The sequence below is a fragment of the Populus trichocarpa genome, chromosome 18, assembly GCF_000002775.5.
Source record: "Populus trichocarpa isolate Nisqually-1 chromosome 18, P.trichocarpa_v4.1, whole genome shotgun sequence".
In the NCBI taxonomy this organism is placed as follows: Eukaryota; Viridiplantae; Streptophyta; class Magnoliopsida; order Malpighiales; family Salicaceae; genus Populus; species Populus trichocarpa.
In genome coordinates this window covers 13,298,148-13,325,484 of record NC_037302.2, presented here as the reverse complement: position 1 = coordinate 13,325,484, position 27,337 = coordinate 13,298,148, and the positions used below count along the sequence as shown (strand labels likewise).

At 29.7% G+C, this 27,337-nt stretch overlaps 1 protein-coding gene across 4 annotated transcripts in view; it reads right to left on the bottom strand.

The window, feature by feature from the left end:
* The window catches only part of LOC18111045 (receptor-like protein 15), a 100,543-nt gene that overhangs the window by 36,572 nt on the left and 36,634 nt on the right, over positions 1-27,337 (bottom strand). The window contains exon 1 of one of the 4 annotated variants that reach the window (XM_052449272.1): positions 16,776-17,182. The exons of the other annotated variants lie outside the window; for them this stretch is intronic. Within the exon in view, the coding sequence (XP_052305232.1) occupies positions 16,776-17,145 (370 nt within the window). The 5' untranslated portion in view covers positions 17,146-17,182. Of the gene's footprint in view, positions 1-16,775; positions 17,183-27,337 lie in introns of those variants that run through there. 4 annotated transcript variants of the gene reach the window in all.

The window sequence follows — 27,337 nt, the reverse complement described above, 5'->3', positions numbered from 1 at the left end:
TGTGAGACCTAGTCCTCGCTTTAGAAATATTGACTATAGATGAATCCACAAGGCTTTTTCCAAGAAATTGTGGACGTTTCTCACCTGCAAATATGATGAAAGAGAAGAAGAATGAGGCATAAAAGAAATGTTTGAAGTGAATTTTTTTATCATTTGAAGAGTGTGGAGTGCGGTAGGGAACATATAGATGGAGGGTGGCATTTATAAATCAAGCTAAGCAACTGTTTCGTTGAGCTAATTATCAGTCCAAGGCCATGTGAGGAAATTACGAGGGCATTCTGAGAAAGGTTAGGATATCAGAGTCTCGACCAGAGCTTTCTTTTCTTCTGATCTTTCCTTTATAATAGTGCGCATGTTTCCACCTCTGTCTGTTCGTAAGTGGTGATATCAGAGGAGAACATGGTTTTATTTTATTGATAGTGCTCCCTTGTGTTCGATAACTTCATTGAAAATCAATAAATAAAAATGCATCATCGTGTTTGTGCTTCGTCGTCCAATAAAATGTATACTTCGCTGGGTGAGCAAGAAGCTTCGGCCCAGTTTGGAAGTCTTCGTCGCATAAAAGAGGAGATTCAGACATTGACTTGGAGTCAACTGAGAAAATGAGCAACCTTAAATCTTTTTGATCACTGATTTATTCAATTAATTTGATCTGTTATAACCGCTAGCTTCTATTTTTATTCTTACATTAGATGGCTGATTATGCACCCTGCAGCGAAGCACGAGCATGAAGCTAGTCTGAAACTAAAGAGGAAATGGGAAGACATTTACTTTTGGGTAGGCTATAAACGTGTGATGCATGCTTTTTTTAATTTAAAAATATATTAAAATAATAGTTTTTTTAAAATTTTTAATATTAATACATCAAAATCATGTAAACACATAAAAAAAAAACAATTTAATTTATTTAAACAAAAAATAATTTTAAAAAAATACTTTAAAAAGATTGTAACATAAAAACACTCACTCGCCAGCAGCTTTTGTAAACTTATCCAAGAACCCAAAATTCTACGAGTTTTTTTAGTAGACCTAGCAGCCACTATTTGATACCAGCAATGTTTCAAAAAACAAAAAAAACTATTACTGCTATTATTGATTGAATCAAGTTTTTTTTAGTAATTATTATTTTTAAAAATATTTTTTATTTAGAAATATAATAAAATAATATTTTTTATTTTTTAAAAATTTATTTTTGACATCATTATATTAAAATAATTTAAAAACACCAAAAAATTTAATTCGAAATAAAAAAAATTAAAAAATTTTAAATTTTCTTAAAATACTTTTAAAATACAAAAATAAACAGGCACTAGATATAAAAATAGATAAAAACTAGTCATGTAGTTAAGATAACTAGAAATTCTAATTAGTATTCAAACTTTTATATGAAGGTCAATATGTAATGAAAAAAAAAACATTTATTCTGTAGATGCGGTTATATGGACATTAGATCTAAAAAGTTAGTTATGGAAAATTGAGAATTGATTCATCTCTTGATCATGTTCTAAAATAGATTTATGGTCTATTACACACATTCAATGGGTTTTGATGAGATTTATATATATAAAATATGTAAATCACACAATGTATTGTGCAAACACATAAATCACATTGTGCAATCTAAAAAAACACTTCAAACATGAAAATCTATTTTTGGATTGAACTTGTTTATTTGGCCTATAAAAATGTGTTTGTGATAGGCTTCCCAGGTAATCCACGTCTCCAACTATTTAAATCCTTCTGCATTAATTTTTGTATCAGATCATCTTAATTGTGCTGTCTTCATTGGCCGAAGCCTTTTAACATTTTTATTTGCTTTGCAGAATGTAGCCATGGATTTAAAACTTTTGGCTTCTCCAATATTTGCCATCACATGAGCTTGAGCTAATATCTGTACAGAGTGAGAGATTTCATGCTTAGACAGTAGGTAATTGCTGATTGTTAATATTTCATATATTTACAGATATTAGCTCTTCTTCTTTCTCTTGAGTCTTCACCTTCTTCTCCTTACTCTCTGCTGCTTTCTCTTGCTTTCTCTTCTTTCCCGACTCGGTCGGTAACTCAGTCAGCTTCGCATTGAATCGCCTAGCTGTGCTCCGAGTCATCCGAGCCGACCTCCTAGTCGCTGGCTTCTCTGACGACATCGATTTCGTCTCTTCAGCCTTCTTTCTTGGCGCCATAGGAAGAAAGGAAAAGAAGGGAAAACGAGAAGAAAATGAGAGTCCGGACGACGAGCTCGGCTTCCTTCTCACCCTGCGTGGAGAGCCGTGAAATGGTCGCGTGTCGGATTTTTTATTTTTTTATATCTTTATTTTTTTGGCTTTTTTTCGTTTTCCCGCGCTTTTTGTGAACGGACGATCTGTGATTGGGTTTGGTGGGGTGATCGGAAGTGATGAGGGGTTGAAAGGATAGGATTGTACCACGTGGAAGAAGGTGCCAGCAGGGTTTGGACACGATATATAATTATAATTTATAACATAAAAAAATCCAATATGCTTGGGATTTGTCTTGTTGCAAATTAATTATAATTTAATACTCTTAGTTTATAAAAGAGAAATAATATTTATAACATGAGAATAATTAAATAATTCTTAGATCATCGTTGATTATAGTTAATTTAATGGTATGTTTTTAAATATTTTATAATTTTTTAAATAAAAAATCAAAATGAAATGAAGAAAATATCAAAATTTACAACAATTTACATGGAATATAATCATAAGACATTCAAACAACATTTTTTAAGAAAATACCGAAGAAAATGCTGTTGAAAGTCATGTTTACTGTAAGGAACAGCAGAACAGGAAGAAAAAAATTAAGAGAAAGAGAGAGAGAGATAGAAGAAGGGAAAGGAGACAATAATTTTATGTGGAAAACCCTCTCAAAATGAGAGGAAAAACCACGGGACAATCACATATATAGAAGTTACCTGCAGCCAATTATCTATTGTTGCTGTTCTTTTGAGTTTTTTTCTCCTGGGATGGAAACCAATTTGGTTAATATTTCATATATTTACAAGCTCTTTTCACATATATTAATTTTCTATCTCTTAATATTACCGATGAGTTGCTAACATGGGATTTGAATTCAAAACCTATTTTGCAAGAATATTATTTTGCTACAATTCGACTGGTAAAAAAAATTAATTTTGTACGAGGCTTATTAACTACAGAATTTTGCAAGTTATATCATAAATCTGCGTCTTTCATAATAGTACACAAAAATTGAATTATTCTTCTAACCAACTTTGTTTTTCCTACTGAAAAGGAATTGCCGGATCAAACTAGCTAGGGTTGACTTTGATTACTATGAACATTTGAGGGCCAGCATCGTCCATTAATTTATTTTAACTCAAAATTTAATTTTGAAGCCATTAATTACGATCACTTGTCACGAAATATTAAGAAAAAAAATGAGAAATAGAGTTTTTATAGTTGGGAATTTAGTAAAACATTGCTATTAGCCTATTATACAGAAAAATATAACAAACAACTTATAGTATTAGAGATATTTCACTACTAAGACTTGCAATCATTTCCAAGGTGGGAGCTGAATTTGAAGGGGCCTCTTGGATGCAAAGCAAAGCTTCAACATCGAATTGATTCAGAGAACTGGCCTAGCAAAAGCTTGGGCTAACGCATTTCAAGTCCTAGCACCATATCCTCAAGCCTAGTTTCTGAAGTTGGGTTGAAGGTCCAGAATGTCTTTGCAAATCAGGCCTACACCAAACAAGGTTTAATTTTGCTCATTGATTTGATGATATCTCTCATATAAAGTTATTAATACGATTCCAGGAGTGGATTTTCAATCGGTAAGAAAATCTTTGAAATTAGTATTATAGTATATAAAAATATTTTTATATACTTAATGATATTTATTTTTTATATGCCTATTAAAGAGATTTATAATGTTTTTTATAGATTAAAAACCAATCTAGACTGGATAATAATATTGTCGAGATCCTAGAACATAAAAGAAAATATTATAAAATTTAAAATAGCACAAGATATCTACGAAACCAAGTAAAATAGAAAAAATAAGATCATTTAAGCCATGCAGGCTTAACAACAAACAGACTCCACGGATACATTTATACGCAAGGCCGTGAAAATCGTGGAAAATTATTGATGGCATAATTTTCTACAAACAAAGCGAAGCCTCTGTACTGTACTATATTCATGGCAAGAATAAGCATGCTGATCCCATCTCTGTCCGTTATGACCTTGAGTACGAGAGGAAATGTGCAGGGAGTATTTCACCTCTAAAACTTAAATGAGACAACTTGGTGTGACTTGAAGGAGCAAATACAAGTTGGATTGGAGTCTGAGCTTGTTTCCGATCGATCAGAGTTGGATGTAGTGGAGAATGCCATGCTTTTTCTGGATTATCCATGATACACTCACTTCAATCTGCAGACGAAACCTGACAATCTTTAATACCTATCTCAGTAGTGAATACTTCTAGTGCAACCCCATGAAGACAAAAAAGCAAAAAAAATGACAATCTGCTACCGGGCAACTAGATGTTGGTTAGTCACTGACCTGTCATACCTATGGTGATATGCTTTACATAAATGTCCAGGTTTACCATGTATTGGCCAATATATTAGAGGAGACGCTTTGCAGGTGAGTAATTTTTGGCGCAGTTTGCACAACAAGACATCAATCTCTTCAATCCTGGTTCTCTCGGGATAGGGCTTGCCGTCTCACGTCCCTGCCGAACTCTTACAAACTCATCCGAACTTAAGTTCCCATCGCGATTAGCATCGAAGACATGGAATATTATGTCAACCAAATTGAGGATGGAGATGCCGCATAGCTAGTAAAACTTAAACGACATATCAGTATGAGAAGTAAGACAGTTAATGGGATGTCAGCATCTATCAGCCGTGGTGTGTTGGCAGTTGAATTGCAATATCACATCAAATGGCATAATTTTCCACATACATTTGAGTCTTCTTTCTTTGGCTTATTGGCCTCTTAATTCTTCGCTAGTGTCAGCATTTGCATCAATCGACATCAATTATTAATAGTGACACCAAGAGGTTGAATATCCCATTTGTCTTTACATTTTTTAAAAAAAAATTATTTTTTATTTATTTTTTTACTTTAAATTAATTATTTTTTTATATTTTTGGATAGCTTTAATGTATTAATATTAAAAATAATTTTTAAAAAATAAAAAATATTATTTTAATATATTTTTAAATAAAAAATATTTTAAAAAATAATTATTATCATTATTATTGAGTCTCACCTGCATAGCTATCACGTTGCTTCTACTCTTCTCTTCGCATTTAGAATACTGATGAGTGGCATTATTTGACTCTTAAATATATTGAAGCAGATTTAGTCACTTCGAAGGTGATTCTACTTATAGAATTATGGTTAATGTAGGATGGAAAAATATTATTCAACATAAATAAAATATATGTAGATCACACAACGATTGTGCAAATACATAAATTATATTGTGCAATCCAAAAAAACACTTTAAACATGAAAACTACATGAATAAATATTTAAATAATTAAACAAGAAAAAATAACATTTTTTTATTCCTGGAGGAACGCGGAAAAAACACCGGAAACAGCGGCAGGGCGTGGTGTGCAGATACTGGAACTGGACAGGCTGAAAAAACAATGGAGGAGCATGACATGCACGCGGAAATGAATTATTTTAAAACATTTTTAAATAAAAAATATTTTAAAAAGAGAACCCTACATAAATAGTTAAATGCTATAACTATTTGTAAATATTTTAGATGACTTTGTGTTGGATTGTTAGTACGTTTTAAAAAAAGGATCTCTTAAATTAACGTGTGACGTTAATTTATAATATTTGAGAAGTAATTAATTTTTTTTTTAAAAAAAACTTAAATCATCTCGATCGACCGATAATGTAAGGTCATTTTCACCATTATTAACGTTTTTGTTTTCTTCCTTGTTTTGGTGGTTCATTGAAATTTCTTGGAGTAATTTTCCAGCGGGCACTGTCTGATTGATTGCATTAATTTTTTTTGCCGTGGGAGACACATTCAGCGTAAAGACCACTTCATTGCTCTATTTTCCAATGCATTAATTTAGGGGGAAAACAACTGAAAGGCGGCCATAAGGTATATTGTCCACTTGCATCATTTTGCATTTGTCTCAAATTGATTGATATTTATTTATTTATCATCTTTTAGTTTGTATTAATCTCTCAATTTATTTATCATCTTTTAGTTTGTATTAACCAACAATCGTTGCTGCTCTCTACGTTCAATATAAGCATCACATGCTTTTAATTCTGCCGATTCTGTAAGAGCCAATTGATCCCAAAGATTTGTCATGGCAGAATAGAACTCCTGAATACTTATATTCTTCTGGTAAAGAGCTCGTATGTCATTCTCTAACTGATACTGTTTTGTAAAATTTGATTTCATGAATAACCTTTGCAGATGATCCCAAACCTCTTTTGCTGTCTCATACTTCGCTAACTGCGTACCTATCGAATGCTCAACAGAATTGTTGATCCAAGTAATGATCTTTGCATTATTTGCTTCCCATGTATCTATCAAAACAACATCCCCCTCCTCAATATTCTTAGGTATCATATAAGCTCCACTAACATACCCCCACATCTTCTTACCCTTAAGAAAATTTCTCATTACATAGCTCCAATACGAATAGTTCTTCCCATCCAACCTCACACTCACAGACTGGAGCAAATCATCTCTTTCAGTAGCCATAATCAACAATCACAGAGAACCAGAATGCAAAAGCAGCGGAAAACAAAATATTCTTCTAACCAACTCTTTTTTTTTCTACTAAAAAAATTAATTTTGTATGAGGCTTATTAACTACAGAATTTTGCAAGTTATATCATAAATCTGCGTCTTTCATAATAATAGACAAAAATTGAATTATTCTTCTAACCAACTCTTTTTTTTTCTACTAAAAAAGAATTGCTGGATCAAACTAGCTAGGGTTGAGTTTGATTACTATGAACAATTGAGGGCCAGCATCGTCCATTAATTTATTTTAACTTAAAATTTAATTTTGAAGCCATTAATTACGATCACTTGTCATGAAATATTAAAAAACAAAATATGAGAAATAGAGTTTTTATAGTTGGGAATTTAGTAAAACATTGCTATTATACAGAAAAATATAACAAACAACTTATATATTCCTCTTAAAAGTATTAGAGATATTTCACTACTAAGACTTGCAATCATTTCCAAGGTGGGAGCTGAAATTGAAGGGGACTCTTGGATGCAAAGCAAAGCTTCAACATCGAATTGATTCAGAGAGTCTTGATTTTGCTCATTGATTTGATGATATCTCTCACATAAAGTTATCAATACGATTCCAGGAGTGGATTTCAACCGGTAAGAAATTTTTTGAAATTAGTATTATAATATATAAAAACATTTTTATATACTTAATGATATTTATTTTTTATATGACTATTAAAAAGATTTACAATGTTTTTTATAGATTAGAAAACTGATCTAGACTAGATAATAATATCAAAATCCTACAACATAAAGGAAAATATTATGAAATTTGAAATAGCACGAGACATCTATGAAAATAGACAAAAACCAAGATCCTTTAAACACAATATTGGTTTGGCCTATGATAAATTCTCGTTTAACTATGATAAATTTTCACTCGACTGCTCAAAACCTTTAATTTTAAATAACTTGACTGCATTGTATTATTTCAGGTCAACTCTCTTGATATTTCACCAACATTATCCTTCATATTTTTTCTTAAAAGAAATCATACTATAATTTTATTAGTGGTAACACTAAAGCCAACATAGCACTGTTCAAGAAATTATTAAATAAAAAATCAATACATTATTGCTGTCTTTTTAATGCCTTGAGTCTGGTATACTATTTTCTCTTTAACTCATCAAAAGTAAGAAGTTTTACAAATCTCTAATTCAAAGGTTGGTGCAACTATATAATTAGTTGAGAAATTTGTCTTGAAAGCATAATCGAAAACAAATGATTTGCTTCATTTCAACTTTGCTTGGTAGCGAGGTAAGAAAAAAAAACAGAACATTATTTGCAGGATGGCATAGAGTGTTTGAACATATATTAATACCAACTATAAAGACTTGGTTTATTGATCAATCACGACTTGAAAATGTAAACACTAAACAAAGTATACACGGAGCCAATACTATTTTAGACACAAGGCTGAAATCGTTTGAACCTGGCTGGCACAGGTAGATTGTCCACATGAAAGTAATAGCAATTATTGATGCTCTCCTCAATAAAGTAAAACCATGCTTGTCGCCATTGTGGGTTTATGTATAGAACTGCACCTATTGCCAACAGAACCATGATGTATGCCACTGAAAAAGTCACATAGAAAGCCTCCATATCAATGAAACTGTTTTCTTTTTTTTTGTCAGTCTGATACCATGACAACGATGATGGTGATATTTCTCCAAAACAATTATTGGTGAGTGGTGGTCCACAAAGCAATGGATTTTCCTCATAGGTAGACTTCTTAAATGTTGAGAATTGTGCAACCATCTCTGGTATTTTGCCAGATAAGTTATTGTGGGCTACACTGAAAGCAGATAGGAAGTTTAAGTCAATAAGTTGACGAGGAATTTCCCCATTCAAGTTGTTGTAGGAAAGATCCAAGCTTTCAATTTCCGCCAGGTTTGAAAATGTAGGTGGTATTGGACCTGTTAAACTATTATGGGATAGATTCAACATCTGGATGTTGCTAAGATATCCAAGCTCAAACGGAATCTCTCCTGTCAAATTGTTGCAGGAGAGATCGATACCGGAGATGTAAGTGAGGATGATTCCCTTGAATGAATACGATATACTCTTTGTTGTAATCTCAACAGATTTATTAACTGAAGGATCTTCCAAAGGCATAGGAGCAAATGCTGACAACGTAATAGAAGGACCTGAAGCATTGTAACTTTCCCTATACCACTCGCTTCTAGGATCTAGGCATGGAGGAATATGACCACACAGATTATTATGAGAAAGATCAATCAAGCTTAATTTGTTTAGTTCGCATAGCTGTATTGGGATTTCAGCTTCTAGATTATTATAACCTAAAAAAAGAAAGCTCAACTGTGACAAAGAACCAATTGACTCGGGAATGCCACCTCTAAAATAATTATGGCTAAGATCTAATCTCTTCAGCGACAAACAGCTATCGAGTACACCAATCAGTGATCCTTCTAGTTTATTTTTTGATAAATAAACTTCTGTCATCATCCATGAAGAACAAAAGTTGGATGGTAGACTTCCAAAAAAATTGTTCTCTGAAAGGTCTAAATATTGAAGAGAAGACATATTCACTATCCATCTCGGTATCGTACCAGACAAATTGTTGAGACTGACATCCAATACTTGCAATGCAGAACAATTAGATAAGCTATTCGGAAGAATCCCGGTTAACTGATTCCCTCTTAATATCAGCTCGGTAAAGTATTTTAAGTTGAAATTTTTCCAGAAAAACTGGCCTTTCAAAAAATTATTTGAAAGCATGAGAACACGTAATGATAAACAGTTTTCCACCAACTGCTCGGGTATGTTGCCTGACAAGCCATTATTGGACAAATCTAAGACTTCCAAGAGGCTCATATTGCTGATCGAAGAGGGAATGCTACCACAGAAATCATTTCTGGATAGGTTCAAAAACACTAACCTCGGGAAACATGCTCCAATTTCGGTGGGAATTTGATTGTAGATGCGATTTCTCGAGATATCCAAATGTGACAACCTCACAAGGGAATGATTTGCTAATTGGAAAGATCCTGAAAGGGAATTGTTGACCAAATAAAACCCTTCGAGTTTTGTGTTGTTTTGTAACAACCAGCTCGGAAATTCTCCTGTCATTTTGATGTGTGAGAGATCAACAAATTGAAGGTCATGCTGATAGTACAGGGATTTCGGAAATGTCCCACCGGATCCAGTACATGCCAAAGAAAGCCTCTGTAACTGGAACCTTGGAATCAAATTGTGTACCAGCTCTGTTGACTCGTATATCTCATTACGGTCACCATTCAAATGCTTGAGTTTTGAAAGGTTAAAAAATGGGCCAAGTGAGATAGGGATTTGGAAGTGATTGTCTGAAATATTTAGATCTTGAATGGAAACGAGACTTCCAATGGGACTCAAGGATATATTCCCTGTGAAGTTGTTGAAAGAGATATCTAAAGCTTGAAGGTTTGTCAAATTCAAGAGGCACGAAGGTAAAGAACCATTGAGATCGTTGTGGCTGATATCTAGCTCGTGGAGATGTTTTAACTCACAAAGGCCTGTAAATTATTCATGCTAAAAGAAATTTAGCATACAATAATGTAATGGAAACTGTAGAATCCTATAGATAGAGAAAACAAAATCAATTTTACCATGGGGAGCAGATATGGGGCCACTAAGTCCGCTGTTGGGCAAAATTAAGCTCTTGAGAGAGGTAAACTTTCCAACTGTTTGAAAGAAGTTATAGTTGACAAGGGATGACTCGGTCAAGTCCAGTCGTTCTAGAAACTTGAGGTTCGGCAATATCCCTGTGATAATTAAACCAAAAACCGTAGTGGTATTGAAGATGGAAATGTATCTATAATATTAGGAAAAGTAACACAAACTTATAGAAATTACTATTTCAAACGCATTTACCTTGACCATGTATGTTAAAAAGATCATAGTATCGCATAGAAAGAACTTTAAGGTTTGGGAATGCGCTCAGTGATTGTAGTATAAAAACACGGGCTTCACTGAAGACATAATCTAGATAGAGAATGCTTAAGTTGCTAAAACCTGTATTTTCTGTAATAAGGATAAAACAAATATTGGAAATTGTCAGTTAAGGCAAGATCATGCAGGGTAGACAAACATCACATGGGAACACTAAAGTAGAGTGATGACAGTACACATACCTCTAGATTTAGAGAAACTATGGATACTATTTTTGCTTAGGCTTAGAACCTCCAACTTGCTCAGAGAATCAATTTCTAAGTAGCAATTCAAATTATATATAAAAAAAAACAAGTTAGTTACTATAAAACTAAAAAGGGTTGTTGTTTTGGAATTGAAGCTTGTAGGGAATATCAACCCATAACTTCATCTTATTTATATAATATTAGGATTAATGAAAGTTCTTTTTATATACGAGGACAAGGAAACTGTTACTAAACTAGTTATATGGCTCTGCATTGAGGCAATAATATAATATGGTTGTTTAATTATTCACATGTAATCAACTTCTTAATGATTTAATTACATTCATTTGAAAATAGTAATAATAATCTTTTTTTTTTTCCTAACTTAGTGTCAGTTTATAATTTTTTTCTTATTAATATGAAATTGGTTTTAATAAAATTTCTCCCTAAAACTAAAACTAAAAATCTAATTTTCTTGATGCATATATAATTTAAATTCTTAATTATTCTAAAGAGATATTATTGCTCAGTGAATCAACTACTAAGTAGCAATAAATTAAGGAAACTTTTAGGCTTGTTGCTAACATATGTGTTTTTGCGTGTCTCTCACACTTGGTATCTATTGATCCTTGCAACCGATAAGTTATTCATATATTAGATGGAGAAAAAATAAAGTAAAAAAATATAGAGTAAAAGATTATTATAATTGATAAAGAATTTGTTTCTAGAAAAGGCAAGCATGCTATTCTAGAAAAAACATGTAAAGGATGATTGCGAGATTATCATGTAATTCCTTGCTTCTTTTATAATTAATTAAAGTAGGTGTTTTATGTGAAAGCACAACAAAACCAAATAAATTAAAAATAAAATAACATAATTTTTATTGAAATTGAAAACTAATAAAATTTTAACAAAAAAAACTAAGGAAAAAAAATAAAAATTAAAGAATAAAGATCAAATTAAAAACAAAATATTTAACAAATCATTATTGAAAACAAATAAATTTTTTATAAAAAAACTAAGAATGAAAATAATACTTCAAAAGAATAAAATTATTTTTCATTGATACAAAAAAGAAATATATTATCATTGTTCATATATTTATCTAAGGGAAAAAATCCATATACTTATTATTTTAATAATATACTATTAAAGATTCGTAATTCCATGTATTAAATATTCTTTTCTTATATACATGTTTAGTTCTTCTAATAGTTTCACAAAAATGCTACGAGTCCAAGATTAACTTAATTTATTCCTATCGTTCGAGTAAATTTAAGTTTAAGAAAATAAGTTATTCATATTAATAAAGTAAAAAATAGAGTAAAAGATTATTATGATCGATAAAGAATTTGTTTTTAGAAAAGGCAAGCATGTTATTCTAGAAAAAAACATGTAAAAGATGATTACGAGATAATTATGTAATTCCTTGCATATAACATCGGGACTTTAATTAGTGATTATTAAAAGGGACTTTAATTATTTTTATGTATAACATCGGTTTTGATTATTTATTATTTAATTCCAATTAACTAGGTAGTTTCAAGATTATATTAAAAAATTACTAACAAAAATAAAATAAAATAAAATCATTTTATCACATGTAAAATATATAGAAAAGAAATATATGTAGGCATGTAACCTTTCGTGTCTATTGATCCATCTAACTGATTGTAATCAAGATATAAATGCCTGAGAGATGAAAGCCCTTTGAGAAATGATAAGGTGCTATCGTTGATTCTATTAAAGCCTAAATTAAGACTTTCCAATTTGTTAAGCCGTAGTGGTCCTTCAGAACCTGCATGATATTTATAGCATGCGGTTAGTGATTAATTTTTTTAAAAATCAATTACATCTCAAATTCTAAATATTCATTTTTTTCTTCAAAGAATTTAATTAAGAAACAAGTCTTTGATTTGAAAACCAACTACAGGATTATCCCTCATGTCAAAATCATTAATTATCTGAAGTGTAGTTGGAAATTGAAATAAAAAATAATAGGTTAATCCAATGATTTGGTATCAAGCTAAATAATTATTCATTATTCATCATATAAGTTAGTGTTTCTTTGATAATGTGGTAAAAATTATGTTTCAAAATGTTTTTTTATTTGAAAATACATCAAAATAATTTTTTTTAAAAAAAATTTATTTTTGATATCAACACATCAAAACGATCTAAAAATATATATATAAAACTTAATTTGAAATAAAACATATTCATAAAATAACGACGGTTCAACTACAACACCAAAAAGCTCTTAATATATTAATTTATCAAACCCACAATCAAATCTAAAATAGTATTGTGATGCAGCTTGATTTAAATAAAGGTACATAAGGTTTAGTATAATTAATATTTTATTCGACACATCTATTTAATTAATGCAGTCCATAGTAAAAGCTGAGTTGTCTTCTTCTCTTTTTTTTTTTTTTTGTCTTTTTCCTGTTTTTATTTATTATTATTTTTAATCTTATTTATTTATTTTTCGTTGTTTATGCCTTTCTTCTTTTTCTTCTTCTTTGTTTTTATTTATTTTTTTATGTTTTTTATGCCTTTCTGGGTTTTTTTTCTTTTTCTTTGTGGTTTTTCTTTTAATGAATTTTTTTTATTTAATTTAGTTTGTTAATGTTAAATTTTTTTTATTAAATAACATACTAAAAGAGAATGTTTTTGTTTAGGGCACTACCTTACAATGCATTATTGATTCAAATAATATTTTGTTAATTTTAATTTTAATTTTAATTTTTAATTTTTGATATGTTAGAACTGAAATTTGTGATTTTTTTTAATTTAATAGAGAAAGATATGTTTTCTTAAGCCATGCAGGAAAAAAAATCATGATTAATGTTTTTCATGGAAGAAATATGACCTGCCTATCCCTCCTGTCTTATTGTTTTTCGGATTGAAATATAATAAAAATAAATTTTCAACCAAAATACGAACTACAAAGACCAAATATACTTAATCTAAAACTTAAAAGATTAAAATTAAGAAGGATGTAGGGTGTTTGAAGTCTAGCAAAGTCTGAGGTTCAGGTGTGCTAAATCGAGATACAATTACATCTTCCAGCTTTGGATTCCGCTAATTTAAATATATAATTGATACCAAGTGTTTTGTTATTTAAATATTGAAAACAAACACGCATAAAAAGAGAGAGAAAAATAAAGAAATAAAAGAGTTATACAGCCCTTAATTAATTGATACCTGTTAAGGTTACAAAATCTTGGATTTTATTTCTGAACAGCGATAGCACCTTCAAGTTGCTCAATGAATCAAATTCTGAGTTAAGAAAACAATACAAAAGAATTAATATAAAACCTTTAGGCCTTTTATTCTCAAATTGAAATTTATGCGGATCAATTCATAACTTCATATCAAATAACACAATGTTGTGTTATTTGATATGAAGTTATGAATTGATCCGCATAAATTTCAATTTGTGTGTCTAACATTCAAGTGGTTGTGATGATGTGTTTGTGTGTCTTGAAGTACCTTTTGTATTTATTGATCCATATAACTGATTATAATCAAGATATAGATATTTGAGAGATGAAAGCCCTTTGAGAAATGATAAGGTGCTATCGTTCAGGTAATTTGAGCTTAAATTAAGACTTTCCAATTTGTTAAGCCTTGATGGTCCTTCAGAGCCTGCATGATATTTATAGCAAGTGGTTAGTGATTAATTTGAAAATCAATTACATTTCAAATCCTAAATATTCATTTTTGTCTTCAAAGAATAAGTTAATTAAAAGACAAATCTTTGATTTGAAAACCAACTACATGATTATCGCTCTAGACAAAATCGTTAATTATTTGAAGTATCGGGAAAAATAATTATAGGTTAATATAAAGGTTTGATTTCAAACTAAATTTAACAATTATAATTTATCACGGAACTAGAGCCTATTTGAAAGTATAGTAAAAATTATATTTCAAAGTATTTTTTGCTTGGAAATATTTTATTTATTTTTGATATATGCACATTAAAATAATAAAAAAACAAATAAAAAAAATTAAAGCAAGAAATAAAAAACAATAGAAAAATGACAGATCAACCACAACGCCACACAAACTTGTAGTGCATGTTTCACATTGAGGTTCAACCTACTTTTCATTAAAATTTGATTATTGATTTTTGCTTCAAATTATGTTTTTATAATATTCTTAGATTTTTTTATATTGTGATGTTAAAAATAAATTTTAAAAAATAAAAAATATATATTTTAATATATTTTAAAATAAAAAATACTTTAAAAAATAATAATAATTTTAATTTCAGAATATGTTAATTTATGAAACAACTTGGAGTTAATATATATTTATAGGATTACAACAAGCAGATGACAGGATAGCCTTTTTACAGGAGCAGGCACCCGAGGTCACCTGGCGTTAATAGTGAAGGTAGGATGAACGGGTAGGCTCATTTTGTGATGTAGCTTGATTTAAATTAAGATACGTAGAGGTTTGGTATAATTAATATTTTATTCATACATTGACATATTTATTTAATTAATTAATAAAATACTAAAAGAAAATGTGCCATATTTATGGCGCACCACAAAATATTATTTATTCAAGCAGTATTTTTTTTTTAATTTATATGTTTTTAATCTTAATTTTATATTTCAATATTTAACAGGTTAATAGTTGAAATTCATAAATTTTTTTATCTAGTAGAGAAAAATTATTGTATTGGCCCGTACTTTGCAGTGGGTCAATATAGTTTTTTTAAAAGTATATAAAAAAATATAAAAAATATAAAAAATATTTTAAACTTCTTGAATCTGATAGTTATAGTAGACCCAATCGAATTGGGTTTAGCAATCATGCAAGACTCGACCGAATTAGATTTAGCAGTTATACAAGACCCAAGAGTAATAATATTAATACTAATAATTTTTAATTTTTAATTTTTAATTTTACTCTTCAAATCAAATTTATGTTATTTTTTCAGTAGTAATAATTTTTTTTCAAATTTATTAATAATTATATTAATAATAATAAAAATAATAATATTAAACATACTGAACATATATTTCAAACAAAAAATAATTTAAAAACTAAAATTTAACACCCTTCCAATAACTTTTTAATATGAAAATCGAGGTTGGTATAATTGAGAATCAAGTCGGTACTGAGTGAAGGTTACATTTACACCTTCTAGCTTTGGATTCCCACTAATTTAACTAATTTAAATATATGATTGAGACCAAGTGCATTGTTATTTAAAAATTGAAGACAAACATACAAAAACAAAGAGTAAAAAAGAGAAATAAAAGAGTTATTAAACGGCCCTTAATTAATTGATACCTGTTAAGGTTATAAAATCTTGGATCCCATTTTGACTCAGTGATAGCTCCTTCAAGTTTCTCAATGAATCAAATTCTGAGTTAAAGAAACAACACAAAAGAGTTAATATAAAACTTTTAGGTTAAATTGAAATTTATGTGGGTCGATTCATAACTTCATATCAAAACATTAATAGAACATGTGTGTCTAACATTTCAAATCCTTTTCAATTGGTTGTGATGATGTGTTTGTGTAGGTTTAAGTACCTTTCATATCTATTGAATCTTGGAACCCGTTGTTATCAAGATATAGATGTTTGAGAGATGAAAACCTTTTAAAGGATGATAAGATGCTATTGTTGAGGAAATTATCACCCAAAGAAAGAACCTCCAATTTGGCAAGTCTTGATAGTCTTTCGAAACCTGCATGAATGCACGATTTCTAGTTAGTTGATAGGGTATAAAGCTAAAAACAATTATTTGATTAATTAAAAGAATAAATCGATTTCAGTTTATATATGTTTATTTTCGTGCTAAAATTACGAAAGATGAAGTCTTTAATGAAAAGGCAAACCTTCATTCGCAACACAGCCAGCTATGCCATTTCCACTCAAGTCAAGAACATTGAGTTCTTGGAAGGGAAGAAATATAGATGCATTTAGGTACAAATCTTCCAATGACCAATATCTTGTGAAGTAAAGATTGATTTCGATGACTCGTCTTGTAGTGGAATTGCTGCAGGTAACTCCTTCCCAGCTGCAACAGAGGGCATCTTTTCCCCAAGAGAGGAGCGATGATGGAATGTCATTTGGGTGGTCACCAAAGGAAGTTTTGATTTGCAAAAGAGCAATTCGTTCTTCCTCCAAACACCCTTGTGATAGAAGCATGGCATTAATCATCATTATCACCGCCACTGCTGGCAGAGAGAACCTGTTTAATCCCATTTGTACCCCTCTGTTTCTGCTTGAAATTAATGTATCAAATACTTCATAGGAGCCAAAGGCTCTTTATAGGGGAGAGCACCATGCATTGCCGTCCGGCGGGCCCATCTTTGATCAAGTGGATCTTTTATGGTCATCAAACTAACGATGGCCATTATATAGAATTTTTCTTGTTTCTTTTTTGAACGGCTGTGAAGGCATGAAATATTTTAATTCTTTTAAATTTTCCTGTTCAGTCTACATCTATCAGCCGTGGTGTCCTGGCAGTTGAATTCCAATATCACATCAAATGGCATAGTTTTCCACGTACAGTAGTCTTCTTTCTTTGGCTTATTGGCCTCTTACTTCTTCGCTAGCGTTAGCATTGGCATCAATGGACATCAATAATTAATAATTTAATAGTGACACCAAGAGGTTATAACATGTTTATTTTACGTTTTAAAAATATTTTTAAAAGGATATGAAATTTTTTATTTTTTTATTTTAAATTAATTATTTTTTTTATTTTTTCACATCATTTTAATATATCAATATAAAAAAAATTAAAAAAATTATTTTAATATATTTTTAAAATAAAAAAATATTTTAAAAAATAAGTGATGTTACGTGGCTCTATAATATATTAAAGCAGATTTAGTACTTGAATGTAATTCAAGTAATTCTGCCTATAAAATTATGGTTAATGTATGATGGAAAAATATTATTCAACGTAAATAAAATACATGTAAATCGCACAATTGCTGTGCAAATACAATAATTACATTGTGCAATCTAAAAAAACACTTCAAACATGAAAACTACATGAATAAATATTTAAAGAATTAAACGAGAGAGAAAATAACATATTTATATTCTTGGAGGAATGCGGAAAAAACACTGGAAACAGCGGCAGTGCGGAAAAAACACTGGAACAGGACAGGCTGAAAAAACAATGGAGGAGCATGACATGCACGCGGAAATGAATTATTTTAAAATAAAAAATATTTTAAAAAACAAACCCTATTTAATAATTAAAAGTTATAACTATTCATAAATATTTTAGATGGTTTTATTATGGATTCTTAGTACGTTTTACAAAAACGATATCTTAAATGACAGTGACATCATCACACGTTAATTTATAATTAATATCTGAGAAGAAAGTAATTTTTCTTTTTAAAAAAAATTAAATCATCTCGACAGATAATGCCAGGTCATTTTCACTATTATTAACATTTTTGTTTTCCTCCTTATTTTGGTGGTTCAATGGAGTTTCTTGGAGTCATTTTCCAGCAGGCACTGACTAGAGGTAAGCAAAAAATTCAATTAAATTGAAAAAAGTAAATTTTTTTTTTGAAAAAACCGAACTAAAAAAAACTAATTAAACCGATTGAAATTTTAAAAAAACCGGCCTGTTCGGTTCGGTTTCAGTTTAATAAGCAAAAAATAAAAAAAAACCGAACAGAACCGAACCGAACCCAAACCGAAAAAACCAAGCCAAACCAGAAAAAACCGAGCCAAACAAGAAAAACTGAGCCAAACCGGAAAAAACCGAGCCAAAACTGTTTGAACCGGTTTTGTCCTAAAAAACCGAACCGAACCGAAACCGGTCGGTTTGAACCGGTTTCGGTTTTTTTTTCAAAAAATAATTTTCAGTTTACTTTTTTTTTTTAATAAAAATCGATTTGAATTGAAAATGATCACCACACTGACTGATTGCATTGATTTTTTTTTGCCGTGGGAGACACATTGAGCGTAAAGACCACTTCATTAGTCTATTTTCCAACGCCTTAATTTAGGGGGGAAAACAACTGGAAGCCATAAGAATACACTGATAGCGTCCACTTGCATCATTTTGCATTTGTCTCGAATTGATTGATATTTATTTATTTATCATCTTTTAGTTTGTATGAACCAACAATAATAAAAGAAAATAGAAAAATGAACACTGCTTAAAAAGTTGGGAATAGTAGTCCTCTAGCAGCCTCAGTTTTTTTAGTTTCAGAGAAAAATATGTAATTAATTACATATATAAGTTGTTGGGTTTTTTTCATTTATTTATTGGCTTTGAAGCCCCTCGTAAGTGAGTCATAGGTAATAATAATAAAAAAAAAAACACAATAATCTTAAAAAAGGAGTTTTTTAATTAAAATAGCAGCTGGATAGGAATTTTGAATTCAATAAATTAATATATTTGAGAACAAAGACATAGTTTAAATAATAGCGCTGTTTTCAATAGCATAATATAATTAGTGGTGTTATTCTCAATACCACAACCTGATAAGATTTAAAAGGTTGTGGTACGGAAAATAATGTAATCCTAAAAAATATATAAAAAAATAAATTAAATTAAAAGTATTTTATTTGTGAAAAATCTTGGTATAAATAAATATTTTTAAGCGCTGTACCACTAATAAAAGTAGTATAACGTGTTAAATTTTTATTGATTACGCTGTACTGGTAGTATAACCCTGTTTTTTTCTCAAAAGAAAACAAAAAATGTGCGATTTTTATTTTTTATTTTAAAAAGAAAATAAAAAATTATGTTGTTTCTACTCTTCACTTCGCCTTAAGAATACCGATGAGTGCCCTTACACGACTCTCAACCATATGCATTGGTAGATTAAAAAAAAATCAAAAATAAAAAACCCTGCCACGAAGGATATCCAATGAATTAAGATTATTTTGATATTGTAGTAATAATTTTTTAAAAATTTATTTTTGATCTTAATACATCAAAATAATTTAAAAATACTAAAATAATTAATTTAGAAATAAAAAAAATAAAATATTTTAATTAAAAAAAACAATTTTTAAACGCAAAAATAAATGGACACTAATTATAAAAATAAATAAAAACTAGTTATTTAGTTGTGATAACTAGAAATTTTAATTAGTATTCAGAATTTTATATAAAAAGCTGATAATGTAATAGAAAAAAATAACATTTATTCTATACTTCCTATCAAATATAAGTAGTTTAATGTTTGAATTCACAATAATTCTAAGCTTAAATTTTTTCCTAAACTATTATATTCATGATAAAATGGTCATCAATAGTAAGATAATGATTTAAAATAAAGCCTGGCGTGTGAGACCTCTCCTCACTGTAGAAATATAGGTATTAGATCTAAAAAGTTGGTTGTGGAAAATTGGGAATTGGCTCGTTTCCTGGTCATGTTTTAAAATAGATTTGTGGTCTACCATACATATTTAAAAAAATTAATTTGAAGTAAAAAAAAAAAAAATTTATGGTCTACCACACACATTCAATCAATGAATCTTGATGAGATTGTATTGGTCTAGTCAAACTCATGTTAACATCAAGGAAAATATCCATAACAGCTGGTTTACCCTTAAATCTTTTACATGAGGAACGATTGTATTGGTCTTTAGCTTCTCTCTATTATAATTCAGAGTTTTTTATTACTGCTATTATTGATTGAATCAAGTTTTTTTTTTTTTGTAATTATTATTTTTAAAATATTTTTTATTTAGAAATATAACAAAAAAAATTTTATTTTTTAAAAATAAAAAATATTATTTTGATATAAAAAATTATTTTTAAAAATAATTATTTTGATACATTTTTAAATGAAAAACATTTTAAAAAGTAATCGTCGATATCAATAATAATTTTAAAAAAATAAAAAATATATTATTTTAATATATTTCTAAATAAAAAAATATTTTAATAAACAACCTCAACTACACTTTCAAACATGTTTAAAATGAATCTTGTGTGTTCCTCAATCCATCAATTTCCAGGAAGTTTCAATTTTTGTTTTAGAACAATATTGTAAAATCATTACTCTTAAATAAAACTCGTTCAATCTCAAGACTTGCAGAAAACCACCAATACGTTGCCCCTGATTTTTAATTTAATTAAAGAGAAATATGATTGTTTTTAATCTGATTAGAGAGAAATCTGATTTTATTTTATCAATACGTTGCTCCCTTGTGTTCGATAACTTCATTGAAAATCAATAAATAAAAATGCATCATCGTGTTTGTGCTTCGTCGTCCAATAAAATGTAGACATTGACTTGGAGTCAACTGAGAAAATGAGCAACCTTTGCCTCTCTAGAAATAAATTTAAATTAATCCTCCGCCTTGCTAATTGCAATATCACATCAAATGTCATAATTTTCCGACGAACAGTAGAGTCTTCTTTCTTCGGCATTTGCATCAATGGACATCAAGAACAGTGACAGCAAGAGGTCCATTAATTCAATGGTAACACGTTTGACTGTCCCTCTCCAAGGGCGGCTAGGAATTTTTACTCAACTATTAAATAAATATATAAATATTTTTTAAAATTAATTATTAATTTATGTATATTAATTTTTGAAAATAATAAAAAAGTTTTAATTCAAATACACTATTCAAAACATTAAAACATAAATTTGAAAGTACATAAAATTAAAATGAAAGTAAAAATAAACTCTCTATTAAAATTACATCATTCGATGTTTTGTGGAATATAATTTATCTATAATCGAATTTGAATCGGTATTGTAACAACCCCTCTACCGGGATAAAATAACAATCTCATGTCAATTGGAAAACAAAGTAATTAAATTTTTTTCCTTTCTTAATTCCTTTTTCCTTCACTTGATTCTTTCTTAGATTAGTGTTTTATAAATTGAAATTTGTAAGTTTACAAGGTTATTCTCTCACTTTTTTTTTTCCTTAGATTTTTTTATATATTTTTCCTTTACTTTTCTCTATTACTTTTCTCTACTGATAAAATCTTAACCTGGACTATAACCCCCCAAGCCTTTAACATGCCTCCACCCTTGCCACTGTCTAGCTATCATGTTGCTTCCACTCTTCCCTTCGCTTTTGTTTATTTCACGGTACATTTTAATGAAAAAAACCTGGTTTATATTTACACAACTATTGATTTTTAAAATATTTATTATTTAAAAATATATTAAAATAATATTATTTTTATATTTAAAATTTTATTTTAATAATAGAACAATCGAAAAACAAAAAAAAATTAATTTTAAATAAAAAAATAAAAATAAAAATATTTTCAAAAACACTTTTAAAATACAAAAATAAACGGGCACCAAGTATAAAAATAAAAACTAGTCACCTGGTTAAGGTAAATAAAAATTCTAATTAATATTCGGAGTTTTATATAAAAAGTTGATTATATAATTAAAAAAACAACATCCATTCTAACTTGTTCTCACTGGAATTATCTTTTCACTTCTCCTTATCCTCTATCTTCTTATTCCTATCTATTTGTATCCCTTTAGACTCACATAATGTTCAATTTTGATCCCTCTTCTTTTTCTTTGTTGTCATTTCACTTCCTGATTTATTTATTGTTTTTTTTATTTTTTTATTTTTTTTAAACATGTTTGAAAAACAAGAAGTTAAAAATGGGTTATGACAAATTCAAGTTTCATAAAAAAATTTAATCCAAGTTCCATGAGATATATATGTGATTAATATCGGACTCTCACCCACGCCAATGATATCATTTATCATTTTTTAAGTTGTGTTTGGTAAAATATTGAAGAAAACTATTAAATGAGTAAAATTCGATGGTAAAGTGTTAAATATGTAAAAACAATATTAAAAAGTAAAGGGCTGAGTATGTTCGATAATGGTTGCTAAAATTGAAATAATAATATACTTGTGGTCTAAAATAAAAATGAAAAAAAATGAAAAAAAATGAATAGTTACTATTAAACTTAAAAATGAAGGGAAAGCACTAAAACCAATTTAACTACCCATTTTTTGGGTATAAAAGCTGGTTTGATATTTTAGTACGTAGCAATTATTTTTCAAAAATTTTTTTGACCCTTTTCCCGATCATGATATGGCTTAATTATTTGTTATCTTTGCCTGCTGAAGCGTGAATTGAAATTGAAATGTACATATTCTTTGTTAATTGGTTCCACATGAGCAGCTTTTTAATGTTTACGTTGAGTTAATGTTCTGAAAGATTTATGGCGATGTAATTTAGAATAACATATATTTCTTGAGATTACACAACAGTTCAAATCACAAATGGAATTGATTTGCAAGAGAACTTGATTGGTTAAGGTGAATTGGATACGAAGACAGTGCATGATGAGTGTTTCAGATGAACTTTCTATGAAGAATCAAGCATACGTTTCATTCATAAGAATGATGAATAATCCAGCTGGTTTACCAGGAAAGATGAATCCACAAGGCTTTTTCCAAGAAACCGCGGATGCTTCTCACCTGCAAATATCATGAAAGAGAAGAAGAATGAGGCATAAAAGAAATGTTTGAAGTGAATTTTTTTTATTATCAGAGTCTAGACCAGAGCTTTCTTTTCTTTTGATCTTTCCTTTATATTGGTGCAAGTTTCCACCTCTGTCTGTTCGCAAGTGGTGATATCAGAGGAGAACATGGTTTTACTTTCACACTTGGATAAGAACCATTATAGTTGTTCTTTGACTAGGGTCTTTAGCTCCTCTCTATTATAATTCAGAGTTTTTTATTATAATAGTTTTTTATTTTCTTTTCCACAATTCCTGACCCCTTAAATCTTTTTTTATCACTGATTGATTCAATTAATTTGATCTGTTATAACCGCTAGCTTTTATTTTTATTCTTACATTATATAGCTGATATACACCCTACAGCGAGGAAAAAAATAAAAATATTTTTAATTTAAAGTAAAAATAAAATTAAAATTTTTTTAAAAATATTTTTAAAATGTAAAAATAAACAGGTAATAAGTATAAATAGATAAAAACTAAACATTTAGTTAACATAATTAGAAATTCTAATTAGCATTCAGTGTTTTATACGAAGAATGATTATGTGATAGAAAAAAAATATTCATTTTATACATGCTATCAAATATAAGTACTTTAATGTTTGAATTCAAAATACTTTTAGGATTAGGCATGACAAGTACTCATAGGTGTGATAATGGCTTCCACACCCAGGAAGATAAAAAATAAAAGAATATCAGGGAAATAAAATGAAAAGTGGACTTAGTGTACCAGAAGATCAATCCTATTAAAACTAGAAGGAGTGGGAAGATAGTGGGTAGTTGACAACTGACTTTCATGCCACTTCTGAGTTTTTGGGTGCTCTTATTGAAGGACAGCAAGGTTGTCTTGATGCACATCTTTAATACAAACCCCTAACAATATTTGAATCTTTGGTTCCATTTGTGGATGAATTAGCCTTTCGTAAGTCATTTAAAGGTTTCAAGCTTCCCCGATCAGACAATCAGCTCTGCATTGGAAAGCCTAGATAGCTTCCACTGCCGGAGAGGCAGGATTGAGATCTAATGTCCAAGACATGCTTGAATTGACCTTGCCACCACCAGGCTTAGCCGTAGGATTGCCAACTAATAAAAGTGCATACTTGGAATCATAGTGAATAGGTAAATCAGAAAAGAAGAAAGCTTTGTTTCAACAGACAGAAAATCAAATAACAACACAAGTTCATTATTTAATTTCTCATTGCTTAAAGTTAGACATGTTGCTGCAATGAATTGAGTCGCCAATAATGTGTGTGATTGAATGCTGGCATAAATACAAAGAAAATATTTCCATTCTTGAAAGATTTGCGTACCTTCTCTGGAGGGCTTTGCAACCTGATGCGCTTTTCATAATTAAAGAAAACTCTTCTCCTGTATGAATCTGGAACAATCGATAAAAATGATACAAAGGAGTACCCAATACCAGGCATTGAAAAAGTCTGTATGATCCCTTGTTCATATGCATGAAAAAAAGTAATATTGTAGAAAAAAATCTGGTATATCATGCATGACTCAATTCAGAAACCGAAATTGTAAGTGAAGAAAAAAATTACAGAGGTACCTCCAAAGAGGAACCTTTTCTTCTTCTTGTGTGGAAGAAGATCTTCACTTGACACCCATGCTGCATCGTCTGTACTGTCGGCGAAAGAAACAAACGAACACTTATCAACCAAGGAAGGATACCAGTAGCTAAAGCTCAAGCTGGAGCCAACAATCACAACTCCTGAAGCGACTGATCTTAATAAAAATTTCAGCAATGCATCTCCACTCTTACGGTCACCGTTATTGGACCCACCAAAGGATGATCTTGACAAAGAAGCTGCCACTGGTAATGGATTAGACCCTTCTGATTGTTTGAGCAATGCTCTTGTACTGGTCCGTTGATTGGCAAGCACTCGACGGGCCAACTCTAAGGATTTCCTCAGGAATTCCCAAGAAAACATAGTAGTAAAAAATTTATTTCTCTGTTCTTACAACAGATAAAGCTGAAAAGGGTTTCTGAATTAAGAAATAGATAAATGTAAGAGAAAGATGGAAATGGAATTTTAGCGGCATCAAGAATGTTATTGTTGACCGAGAAGTTAAGGTAGTTTCTTATGATCAGACAGTTAAGCCCGCCCTTTAGTTTTTCCTTGGTAGCTGCTAACTCGTGTCAAGTGTACAGTGAACGACGAAATAATTAATAATCAGTACCCTTCATAGTTTCATCCTTAAACTACGTTCCCTGAACTGGAAAGTTTCTACTCAATAAAAATCATGAATTGTCTTGTGAGATTTTTGACAAAACCTGAACCAACTACAATAAGAATCAAAAGACACGAGTACAGAATTCATGAAAAGGCTAAACAAGAACCCTAACCACACTTTATTTTCGGAATAAAGTTCCTCTGCCAATATCTACATCACATATATAAATATGACCCGTGCTTCGAGTTTTTTTCTCCAGGGATGGAAACCAATTTGGTTAATATTTACAAGAATATTACCGATGAGTTGCTAACATGGGATTTGAATTCAAAACCTATTTTGCAAGAATATTAGTTAGCTACAAATCGATTTAGTTTTCGCTTAGTATTTTGTTGTGCCAAGAGTTTTTTAAAAGTATTTTTTTATTGAAAATATATTAAAATAATTCAAAACCTATTTTGCAGGGTTTTTTTTAAAGAAAAAAGATATGTCACTACTAAGCCTTGCAATCATTTCCTAGGTGGGAGCTGAATTTGAAGGAGGTTCTTAGATGCAAAGCTTCAGCATCGAATTGATTCAGAGAGCTGGCCTAGCAAAAGCTTGGGCAATGCATTACAAGTCCTGGCACCATATCCTCATGCCTAGTTTCTGAAGTTGGGTTAAAGGGGCAGAATGTATTTGCAAATCAGGTCTGCACCAAACAAGTATTCATTTTGCTCATTGATTTGATGATATCTCTCACATAAAGTTATCAGTGTGATTCCAAGAGTGGATTTTCAATTATTAAGATTTATTAAATCAATATGTATTAGAACATATACCAGTCTCGTTGTTCACACTTTGTTAGAGGACTAGACTATAAAATACTCTAAACCCTAACACTAAAAACATCCTAAACTCTGACTCCTAGAAAATCCTAAACTTTAACCTTTAAAATATCCTAAATTCTAAACCACTAAAAAACCTAAATCTACAATACCCTAAATCTTAAAAAAATATCCCCTCCCAAACCCTAACTTTAACCCTTAAAATGCGCTACCCTTGAAAAAACTCTTAACCCCTAAACCTTAACCCTTGAAATACCTTGAACTCTATCCTACCATTAAAAAACCCTAAACCACCATAATACCTTAATTCTTAAAACTCTAAACCCTAAAAAATCTTAGAACCTAAATCTTAAAAAATCTTAAACCATAAACTCTAAAAACTTTTACACTACTAACCCTTAAAACACTCTAAAACTTAAAGTCTAACCCTTAAAATATCCTAAATTATAAACCACTAAAAACCCTAAACCTACACTACCCTAAACCCTAAAAACCTAACCCTTAAAATAAATCCTAAACCCTAAATATACTAAGCTCTAAACCCTAGTCTTTGAACCTTAAACCCCTAGAAACAGTTAACCTTTTTACCTCTTAAAAAATCCTAAACCCTAAAAAACTACCCTTAAAATACACTAAACTTTAAACTCTAACCTCTAACATACTTGATCATTGCACAAAATATAATTTAGTTTTAGTTTAGAATTTTGTGGTGCAAAGAGTTTTTTAAAAGTATTTTTTATTGAAAATATATTAAAATAATATTTTTCAGTTATTTTTTATATTAGCACATCAAAATCATTTAAAAATAAAAAATCAAATTAATATTTTTTTAAAAAAAGACTTTTGAAAACATTCAAAAACAGAAATTACCAAACTTTCAAATATGATCTTAATATACAGATATTCATCATCCAAATCAAAATAACCACGTAAC